The sequence below is a fragment of the Humulus lupulus genome, chromosome 2, assembly GCF_963169125.1.
Source record: "Humulus lupulus chromosome 2, drHumLupu1.1, whole genome shotgun sequence".
Lineage (NCBI taxonomy): Eukaryota > Viridiplantae > Streptophyta > Magnoliopsida > Rosales > Cannabaceae > Humulus > Humulus lupulus.
Window position 1 is genome coordinate 3,533,445 of NC_084794.1, and position 11,818 is coordinate 3,545,262.

The following is an 11,818-nucleotide window of genomic DNA, read 5'->3' on the forward strand; positions in this document are numbered from 1 at the left end:
CCATAAATAAAAGACTACATCCTCGAAATCGAACTCTCGACTCCTTGAATCCATTCATTACCGATACACATTCCCCAAGCATCCATGAATCTTACCCGCCACTATAGCTATTTTCCTGCACATATAAACAAAAAGGAATGAGCCTAATGTCCAGCAAGGAAAATCTACCACATAGTTCATTGTTATACCCAGATTTCGAGCTATGTTAAATATGACCTCGAAAGTTGGATTCGCAACGAATGGACTCGTAAAGTTTGAAGTATGCTCCAGGACTAAGTACCGAGCCTGCAAGACTCGATATGGCCTCGAAATATTCACGATCTCGAAGGGTAGCTCCCGAGATGCATCTCTCCTCAGGAATGACCTCGGATCAGGGGCTCCGAGCCTGACATACGTACGATCTCGAAGCCATGTGACCTCGGGAGATGTCATTGGCTCGAAAGCTTATGAGAAATCTGGGAGATTAAGGCCTTGGAGATATATGATAACGACTTAGAATATCTATAAGTGTTGATTATAAGGGGCGTGTTCTGCGTTTATTATTGTAAAACCCATAAAATCATGGGATATTATTCGATTAGTTATTAGCCCCTGGTCTTCAGAGGACGTTTCCTTTTTATATCGGATAGCAGGCATTTAAAGCCATTTTATTTTATTTACATCAAAAAGAGTAACTACCCAAAATATGTGGGAGAGTATTCTGCATCCTTCTCTATAAATAGAGAGGTCATGCACCATTGTAATGGACCGAAATTCTGAACCTTGAGAAAAAACTCTGAAGAATTCATTCTTAAGAATTTTTAGAGATAATCTTGAGTTTAATAACAGAGACTCGTGGACTAGGCAGATTTAACTGCTAAACCACGTAAAAATCGTGTTTTGTGTTGTTATAATTTACTTGGTCATTACTGTTTGTTGTTTACGTGCTCTTCTTTCACTGTTGACGAAAAACGGCGTCAACAGTTTGGTGCTTTCATTGAGAGCCTTAAGCATTCATCCCTGAAAAGTCATTGCCACTAACAATCAGAACACACCTGAAGAAAATTACCCAAGACGTCCTGGAAAACAGCCAATGGAGAACCCGGATGTTGAAGAGAGAAGTGGGTCTTCTGATTCCCGGGGACCACCTCCTCCACCAAGGGATGAGGATATGTATTACAATCCTGAGCGGTATGTTCCTATTGTGGAACTTGAGAACCGGCAATTGAAGCAACAATTGGCAGAGGCCAACAAACAGAATGAGGAATTGGCAAGGATAGCCGCAGAGGCACAGGTGGCTCAGCCCTTTGTGGCTTCAATCGCCGCCTCTGCTGCCCTCTGTAAAACCAAAAACATTATGAAATCAACACACGTGTTTTATGGGCCCATTAATTTTCTAATACATCAATAACAAAAGAAGAGTCGCATACCTCTGCCATCTCCTCCAACTGCTTCTTGGCTTCGGTCACCGCCTCTTCTGCTTTCTTCAACTTCTTCCCTAGATGAAGTTCAGCCTCCAATTTCTGCTTCCTGGCGTCCGCTGCGCTGGCCTCAAGCTCATTTGACTTTCGCTCCAGCTCTTTTTTTCTCTTTTTATAAGATCTCCTTATCAGTCTGCAACGACACTATATCATCTTCAAGGTCGTTCATCATACTGCTAAGCTTCTCCATGCGGGCTTCATGCTGAACGCAGACTTGATTTTTCTCCATCCACTTATTGGTCATATCCACCAAGTCAGCTTTCAGTTTGTCTCGCTCTACTTCGAGTCTAACAGTGCCCACCAGCTTCTCCTCTGTGGCAGTCACCCTCCTTTTTGCCTCTGCCATCTCTGCCTCCAACTTCTTGATGGCTTCCACAAGCACGTCCCGATTTGCCTCGGCCATCATTCTCCCTGCCCGCTCTTCTTCTAATTTCGCCATCTGCTCCGCTAGTTTAGAGCCATTCTGTATAGCTGCCGCATATTCCCGCCTTGCAGCAAACGCGCATACATAGCTCTGTGACAAAACACTTATTAAATATAACATCATACATATATCACGAGATATAACAAGGCCTGATTTTTTTTACCAACTTACCATCCAGATGTGGTCTGATACCTACTGCAGCAAATCACCTTGCCCGCTCAAGGATCCAACTGCTTCTGTAGGTAGATGGGGTCTGCTTATGCGTAGCATTTCCTCCATAACTTCAATAGACGCAGAAGGGCCATATTCCGACACTACTCCTGCTCTGTCACTTGCTTCTCCCCCTGCAGATGCAGCCGCAGAAGCAACGGGGGCAGCTGGCTTCCCACCTTCTGCTAACGTCGATACCATAATGCTATCAGACGCCAGCACAATTGTCCCCACGCTAGAAGAATACGTCTTCGAAGGGCATATAAATAAGTTATCATCTTCACCCAAATCACTTGGGAGGTACACCGGCGTCTGCACGGCAGAAGACGTTAGCTGCTCCAAGAAAGCGCTAGGAGATTCAAAAGTGCTAGTACCCTTCGGGGATACAACAATGACATCTCCTGAATGAGACTCAGAAGCGGCAGGCGGTAATAAGGAAACATCAACACTGAGAGTGTCAACACCTGTTACTTCGACAGCCCCTGATTCCTGACACCCAGGGGTAGTTTCTAATACAACGGTCTTACTTGGCTCAACTGGCAGAGGATGGGTATCCGCAGACTCAAAACCCTCTCCGAAGGAATCCTCTAGAAGCTTGTTCTTACGAGAGGCAAAAGAAGGGTGTCTCCCCTCTCAGCCACGCTTATGACCAATGTCAGACCGTTCAGCCAAAGCAGAAGCAGTGGGTAATGCCTCTGACGGATTCATACAGACAACAGGAGACTTCACCGCAACTAGTAAGCCACCCTGCACTCCATCTCCAGTCACCACTCCTGATAATTCGGACGGAGAAGAGGAAACGCCCTCTGCATGAGCCACCCCTTCTGAGCCTACCGCCAAGGAAGACCCAATTGCGTGTGAAGTAGGAGACGCCCTAGGTAAATGCCCAACGCGGGCAGATCCTCGTGGCTTCTTGCACAACGAGAGAGCCTGGCCCGTTGGTAATTTACCTGGGGTAAGTTTGGGGATTGGAAAGGGAGATCCTTGAGCAATGGAGACAGAACCTTTCGGGATCCGAAGCTTGGACGAAATGCACTTCGCGTCGTCTGAATCTTCGCCAGAGGATTCCTCACGCTCCTTTCTTTTTCCTAAAGCCTCTACAGGCAAAGGCACTTGTTGGAGAGGCTGAATTGGGAGAGCATCAGAAGGCGTGGACGATCGCCCTTGAATGCAAGAAGATCTACACGATAAGCTGGACTTATCAGGGGATGACTCTGCAGCAGGAGCTAGACCAGAACCCTCTTTGTTTTTGCCTTCTGGGACCCCTTGACGTTTGGTGCATGCGGCGTAAGTCTCAGAACACGCCCTTTCACACTCGGTCTTCGACAGAGACAGAGTTGAGGGAGTGGGAGGAGATTTCTTCATAAAAGCCCCCACTGCTTCGCACATGCTGTTGTGATTTTGCTAAGGGTCATATCCCCCTTTTGCGATCTAACTCGCACAGCGCCAGGATCAACTCGATCCACGAAGCAAAGCCGAGTCATAATTTGCATGCAGTAGGGGTTCAGCACACCCCTGATACTAATGGCGTTCTCCTTATATTCATGCAGAAGCCCCTTCTCTGTCAGCATTCTCTGCCGTTCAGGACTCATACTAACCTGAGGCCAAGAAAAATCTGATGCAAAGAACCAAAACAGTAATACACAGAGTTAAACTAGCAGATAATCATCCAGATATGATTAGTTCACATTAAAATCAATAAGGAACAAAATGAAAAATGTGACTCACCTTTTATAAACACCCTGGCCAAAGGAAAAATTTCCTGAGGCAGGAATTCAGGATACCACGCTCCTCCAACAGCAAAGAAGTATTTATCCCAATTTCGATGGGAGCTATCAAAATCGGTGAAGATTGTCCGATCCTTTTTGGGAGAGAGGTAGAAGGTTTTCCAAGGCTTTCCCTCTATCACCTTGTTCGTAGACTTGGTGAAGCACGCGTAAATGTCGTCCGATTGGATGTTGACATTCTTGAGGCTCCCTATCATCTGAGCCCCAACTATAGACTGAATAGCATTTGGGAGAAATTGCGAAATGTGAGCCCCGGAGTTTGAAATTATCTGAACAAGCAGAGCCGGGAGAGGGAAGCGGAGCCATTCGACATGTCTCAGACTCATGACGATCTCGGAAGGCTTCACTACGTCCTTAAATCGCCATTCTTGAAGCTCAGCATCCTCACCGTGACATTGTCAGGAATGTCGAACGATTTGCGCATGCGTTCGAACGCATTCTTGTATCCATCGCGATCCAGAGGCTTGGGAGATGAACGAGAAGACATTATTACGCAGAATGAGACGATTGTCGAAGGGTTGAACTGAAGGAAATCTCTAGGGTTTCTTCGGAGCTTCTCTCTGGAAATTGGAATAAAGTTTGGAGATTTGAATGAGAATTATTATAAAATAAAAACTATTTAAATGAATGGTAAAATTCAAAACCAAACGCTTCACTCGATAACTGTGTTTACATTAAGTGTAACTTTTCAGGTAATCAAATGATCATGCACCTACGGATTACCTCGGTTTACGGAGAATGACGGCTCTAGGTGAACTTTTTGGTGTTGAAGAGTCGGCCAAAGATTCTAACAGATTAGCACGCCTCGCCTGTCCGAAGCTTGGGCCAGGGGGCATCTGTTGGGCCCAAAATATTCAGCCCAAAAACCCTTTCCTCATTTATCAAATATTCAAAACGGAACGTTTTGGCATGTAGAAGTTCCGAAGGCAGAAGATGTGGATCAGAGGCGATCCTCGCCTCTGACCCCTGAGCGAGACATTCAAAGTCGGTATTTTTGGAGGGAAATTCAGTTATTTCTTCCCCCCCCCCCCCCCCAATTCCAGGGTTCGCTTGAACCAACTAACTGCTTTACATATTTTGTCCTATAAATATAAGATTCATAGAAGGGAAATGGGATCGAATTTTGAACTGACTTAAGCATCAGAGTGTCTTTCTTGCAGGTGATCTCGACGAGTCAAAGGCAAATTTCATCACCGGAATAGTGACCGAGCATCGTCTATTGTTGGGAGAAGCCTCCAGATATAGAAAGACAAATTGTTGCTCTAACAATAAATATTAACAAGAAAAAATAAGCAAATACATATAAAGCATTAAAATAAAATAAAATACATATTCAAATCTGTTTTTTAATTTTATAAAAAATAATTAATAAATACAAAAAACATATATTATAAAAAAAAACTTAAAATTAGTTATTATTAAGATATAAACAAATACATATAAAGCATTACAATAAAAATTAATGTTAACAGCTATATTTTTTGTAATTAATGTTAATTTTCCTAAGACTACAAAATTTGGGCAGTATAACAACTATATTTTAAACTATCCCAAAATTTTATAAAACCTTCAAACTACACACAAAAATATACATAATATTACTAGAGCAATATACAGAATATTCCCAAAGCATGCACAACATAAACCAAGATTAATAACATATATCAAATATTTTTATACCAGTAACATCAAATCAATCTTTAATCTAAAAAAATAAAGTATAATGCAAATATATAATATAATATAATAATCTAATATATTTTTTTAATATACATATAAAGCATTAAAATTTAAAAAAAAAATACATACTCAAATCAGTTTTTTTTAATTTTTTAATAAATACTGAAAACATATTTCTTTTTTCTTTTTCATTATTAATCTCATTTTTCTAAAACTACACAGATTCATTTGTTTTTTTTTAACACAAAAATATAACTATAATACAAAATATCACACACGAACATATATATTAATAGTTCACAATTAATTAATCAATTTTCTAAAAAAAATTAACATTAAATAAACATATGTACACACACATTCACATATTTAAGAATAAAATTTCTTAAACAATAAAAATTAATTTAATTACCTAAAAAAAAACTAACCCTTGGAGTTGTTCTACCGAGAGATTGGAGTTGCACACACTTTGGTGGACCTGTTTATAGAGAGAGAACAATAAAAAAAATACAATTAGAAACCGAGATAGAGAGAAAGAAAGAGAGAGGCATTGGGATTTACTAACCTTGAGAGAGAAGAGATTTACTAACTGAGCTGCTCAACCACAGTGGAACTATGGGCTGGGGTGGTCGGACATCAAACCAAAGAGAAGAAAGAAGAAAGAGAGAAAAAGTCTAAAAATGGGGAAGAAGGGCTCATGGCTAGTGTAAATCGCTATGACTTTTGCCGACGTGTTTCGTTGCGCCGGCAAAAGTCAATATTAAAACCTAGTTCAAAACGGCACTATTTTAATAAGTCTACCTTTTGCCGACACAAATTAGACTTTTGCTGGCGCAACGAAACGCGCCGGCAAAAGTCTAGCTGCCTACCTTGTTGTAAACGTGCACTAAGTTAATATACAAGTTTTGTCTTTTGACGGCGCATTAGGTGAAATGCACGTGGCAAAAGTGTATGATATTTTATTTATTAAATTCCATAGATCTTTGCCGGCGAAAATTAATGTCGACAAAAGGCCTTGTTTTTGCCGGCGCGTATCACTAAATGTGCCGGTAAAGGTTTTTTTTGCCAACGCAATTCTGAATTGCGCCGGCAAAAGCCTTCTTTCTTGTAGTGTGTTATCAAAAAAATTTATTTAAAAAATACTTTTACTGACACAAAATTATGTTTGTAAAAGCTTCAACCTTTGCCGACGCAAAAATGCGCCACTACAGATATTCATCTTTTGCCGGCACAATATAGCGCCACTAAAAAGAAACATCTTTGCCAGCGCAATTTTGTGTCGCTAAAAGTGTTTTCCACAATCCCGCGACAAATTTTTTCCCCAGCGCATCCTTATTTTTCCCAGCGCATTTTTTCGTCGCCAAAAGATACAATTGCTGGTGCAGTACATTTTGCATCAGCAAAAGTGCCATTATCGACGGATGTACGTCGTCACTTTTTGCCGACGCAAAAGCACATCGGTAAAAACCATATGACTTTTGCAACGCAAAACCTGACTTTTGCCAAGTTTTTTGTAGTGTCTCTATAATTGTCACTATTGCTTATTGGGAACTAAATCTTATTATATATATATATATATATGGAAGACTTTTTAATGGTTACTATCTATAGATGGGTACTGTAGCACCCACATTATTTTGATATATATAGCCAATAATCACATGATTGCATTGCATTACATATCATACAATATGTATAATTTGAGCATATGCATATTCTTATAAGTGTTTTCATGTATAAGTATAAAAGTTGTGTATGTGATGTCTATATGTATGCTCAATATTATTAACCTTGTGGCATTTGAGTTGTCTTTTATGGGTGTTTGATGTGCTCAAGATATAAGAAAGTATGAAAAATATGGACAAGGCATGGAATTAAGTGTTGAAAGTGAGATATAGAAGGCAAAATAGGTTAAGTAGTGGAAAATAGTACAATGTCGATTACTAGTATTTCGGTGTAAAATTGAGTATTTATGGATTTACCAAATGTAATCGAGGTAGGATTAAGGTCTCATTGATGATGTAAAAATGGTTTTAGAACCATTAGATCAATTCTTGATGGGAGGTATACATAATCAGTGGTATGGATGCAAAGTCAAAACGAGCTTAGCATAAGTGCGCTACGCTCGATCGGGTAAGCATAACTATTGGGTATGAAGTCATATGGACCTAAGGTTTGGTGTGAGTGTTTTACACATAAGGATAATAGGCCTAGCAGATGATTAAGTCGAAATTATTGAAGTGATAAGGTTTTCATAAGTCAAAAGGTGAAATGATGAGATGAAAGGTGTCAACTTTTGACAATAAGGCTAAATCATTGAAAATAAGGAATTTTCATCAAACCTTATCACTTTGCACGACCATTATTCTGAAAAACAGAGAGAAAAGAAAACCAAAAACCATTTCTTGGCTGGTTTGAAGAAATTCTAAGGAGATCCAAGTGAAAGCAAAGCCAAAGAAGTAGATTAAGCTTAGTTCTAGCCTTTTTATGGTAAGTTCTTGTACTTGGAAGTTAAACTATGTTTTTTAATTTTTCTGAGAACTTATATATGGTGTTTTATCATTTTTAAGATATTTCTTGGGGTTTCCAAGTGGTTTGAGGTTTAGAAAAGCTTGAAGAGATTGTTTTCGCCGAAAAGTTGCTCGGTAAGTGAAATTTTGTGTTTTATGAGGTTTTTGGGGTTCTTGGAGTACAAGATGATTTTTGGTTATTTGATTGAGTTTATAAGAGAGTATATATGTTTATAAATGTTTGAATATATGTGGAGACTCATTTAATTTGGGTGATGATCTAGGAGATAAGAATTTTATCAAAATCGGTATATGATAACTTTATGATGAATCATGTTGGTATTTGGGATATATGGTTATGGCAGGTTAATTGATGTTGATTATTGGTGTATTTTGATATTTGAGGATAGCTAAAATTAAGGGGAAACTCTGTCAAAATTTCCCCAAATGTCTAAGATAAATCTAATGCTCGATCTAGGTGGTTTAAGGCATTTTAGGCATGTTTTGGGTATGAAATTTGATATGAAGTCTTATGGGTATTTTTTAAATGAGAGTTCAATGTATTACTGCCATCATTATGATGAGAAATCCATGCTATTGTCAGGATAAGCACATCAATACCTAAGACATCACTTGTTACACGGTGAAATATATTGTGGACAAAAGGTAAGTAAAGTACTCAACTGCAACACAAGAATTATGTGTTATGTGAAAGTATGCATTATATGAATATTTTGTGAGTAAGTGGTATTAACATACAGTGACACTTCATCATAAATTTGTATGCATGGCATAATAGTGATATGGTAAATTATTATATGATATAAGACCATGCATGATATTATGATGATTAATTATATAATGCCTTTGCAAGTTTTGTGCAACATAAAAGAAAGTTGTAATAAGAAGTTTAAGTTCAGTGCCACTGTTTTGAAAAGGCAAATGAAAGTGTTAATAAGTGTAAACGGATGCCTATAGTAGGCTTATAGTGGCTGCCCAATAATTTGGGCTAGGTTTAGTGAACCAATTATATTGTTTGCCATATTTCCGTTTTTATTCTCCTCCATATGAGTTATTGTTATATGTATTGACACCACAGTGTGTGGCCGCCTTAACTCTTGAGCCTGACGGGGCAACGATGGAATAAGGTTTTTAATGTGCCCTACTGTGGTGAAGGCTAGCCGGAGGAGAACCCATGGGATTTTGTATTATATGTGTAACAAGCCCTGCAGGCATTGACCAATTCAAACAGTGTGCACAATATTAAGGGGCCCAAAATTTAAAAAAAAGAAGTTGTATATGTCCATTGATATTGGGTAATCATTAGCATTGCATGCATTACTTTGCTTACTGAGCTTTAGGCTCACAGTTGTCTTGTGTTGCAGGTAGAGAAAGAAATATGTGAATGATATGAGGAGAACTGAAGCATGGTCCTGACCCTGATTTGTACATATGAACACATCGACCTTTTTGTGGGTTATTTCAGTTATCAGTGAGATGTTTGTAATAAAGTGTGAAGTTATGTTTTGAAAATAAATTGGGTTATTTAATACTTATGTATAATATGTTTGAGACACACTTTATGTTTAATGTAAATAAGGTGAAATAAGTTTTCAAGTTTAAAAAAAAAAAATGTCCAGACTTCCGCAGAAATAAATTATGATATAGTTTTAAAACGTAACACCTCAAATATGGTTTTTAACTAAAATAAGTGAGGGTGTTACAAGTTGGTATCAGAGCGCCATGGTTAAAATGTTCTTGTAGACCGTTCATATGTACACATTGAGGAAAGGATAATGCTCAGTTCATCTGTAAGTTTTATGTGTGCATTTATTATGTGCTGGTTGCATGCATCATGTGCTTTATTGGCTAAATGACATAAGTTATGGACATTTTGTCTTAAAAGATATATAATAACACAGATGGATCATGAACATGGTATGGGGGCTACTGAAGGCTCTTGCAGCAATAAATATGAACAAGAAATGGCTCAACTTCGAGCGGTGGTGAATAGACAGGCTGAACAAATTGAGAAGTTGTTAGCAGAACAACGACAAAGGAAAGCACCAACACCACCTACTGAAACTCCAACACCTCCACAAGCTCCACCTGCAGTGCACCCCATGGAACCATTATATGAACGGTTCCGAAAACAACGCCCACCAGTATTTGAAGGTAGCACTGACCCACTTGACGCACAAGACTGGAAGAGTTCTTTAGAAGACATCTTTGAGTTCATGCAACTAAGTGACAGGGAAAAAGTTTCTTGTGCTGCACATACACTTAAAAAGGATGCTAAGATCTGGTGGGAAGTGGTTAAGCAGACTAGAGAAGTGAATCAGATGACTTGGGCAGAATTTGAACTGGTCTTCAATGAGAAGTTTTATAATGAAGCTGTGTTGACTGCCAAAGTAAGTGAGTTCACTAGATTGCAACAGGGGAATCTATCAGTGGCTGAGTACGCCAGGACATTTGACCGGTTAGCCAAGTTTGCACCAGACTTGGTTAACACTGAAACTAGTAGAGTGAATCGCTTCCTGGAGGGTCTACAACCAGAATTGGCTAGAGATGTAGATATGGGACGTACAGGGCCTCTTTCTTATGCTCAGGCTGTGGAGAAAGCTTTGAGAGCTGAACATAGAGAAGAAAAAATAACAAAAGCTAAAGCTGCTACTAGCACGCCTCGTAGAGACACTCCATTCAACAAAGAACAAAGCCGCTTTCACAATGACAACAAAAGAGGGGCCCAGAATTTCCAATTTAGACAAGGACAGAATAAGAAATTTAAAGGAGGTCAGCAAAACAGGCAACCTGGATTCCAACAAATGCCACGATGTCAAACTTGTGGAAAGAATCATTTCGGGGAGTGCAGGCTTCTAACTAAGAGCTGCTTCAAATGTGGCAAGGGGGATCATTTTATCAAAGATTGTCCATTGATGAAGAACCAACAAATGAAGGATGAACCTCAGAGGACAAATGCTAGGGTGTTCACGATTACTCAGGCTGATGCTGATACCAACAACTCTGTTGTGTCAGGTGATATTTTTGCATCTGGTATTCTCACTCATGCATTAATAGATTCAGGTGCCACGCATTCATTTGCATCATTGACATATGTAAAAAGGTTGGGTGGATCGTGTGAAAAATTGTCAGAAGTTTTTAGTACAATGTTACCATCTGGAGAGATTCTGTATTCTACTCATTGGTTGAGGGGGGTTCCTATTTGCATTGATGGTAGGGAATTATATGCTGATCTAATAATGTTAGAGATGGCCGATTATGAGGTGATTTTGGGTATGGATTGGCTTTCAAAGTATAATGCCACTATTGATTGTAGAAGGAAAACAGTGATATTTAAGCCTTCGGAGGAAGAGGAGTGTTTTCAAAGATTGATTTGAGATCTGGGTATCATCAATTAAAGATTAGAGAAGAGGATGTACCAAAGACCGCATTTCGAACTCGGTATGGCCATTATGAGTTCCTTGTGATGCCATTTGGATTAACTAATGCTCCAGCTGCATTCATGGACTTGATGAACAGGGTGTTTAAGGACTACCTTGATAAGTTTGTAATAGTGTTTATTGATGATATCTTGGTGTATTCTCGATCCCAAGAAGAACATGAGGAACATTTGAGGTTGACGTTGGAGAAATTAAAAGAAAAACAACTCTATGCCAAATTTAAGAAATGTGAATTTTGGCTAGAGAAGGTGGCATTTTTGGGCCATATAGTCTCAAAAGATGGTAT

The 11,818-nt window shown here is 39.2% G+C and overlaps 1 protein-coding gene across 7 annotated transcripts; it reads left to right on the forward strand.

Annotated features, from left to right (window-relative positions):
- The first annotated feature begins 7,910 nt into the window (after positions 1-7,910).
- LOC133816912 (uncharacterized) lies at positions 7,911-11,599 on the forward strand. Of its 7 annotated transcripts, none has more exons than XM_062249245.1 (4): positions 7,913-8,051; positions 8,132-8,206; positions 8,676-8,737; positions 9,978-11,599. In XM_062249245.1, exon 4 carries the CDS (start codon positions 9,994-9,996, stop codon positions 11,467-11,469), a length of 1,476 nt encoding a protein of 491 aa, XP_062105229.1. In that variant the 5' UTR covers positions 7,913-8,051; positions 8,132-8,206; positions 8,676-8,737; positions 9,978-9,993; the 3' UTR covers positions 11,470-11,599. The 7 variants fall into 7 exon arrangements, with proteins under 7 accessions (XP_062105234.1, XP_062105229.1, XP_062105231.1 ...); XM_062249247.1 differs by having other exon boundaries at positions 9,994-11,599; XM_062249249.1 differs by lacking the exon at positions 8,676-8,737.
- Positions 11,600-11,818: the final 219 nt, after the last annotated feature.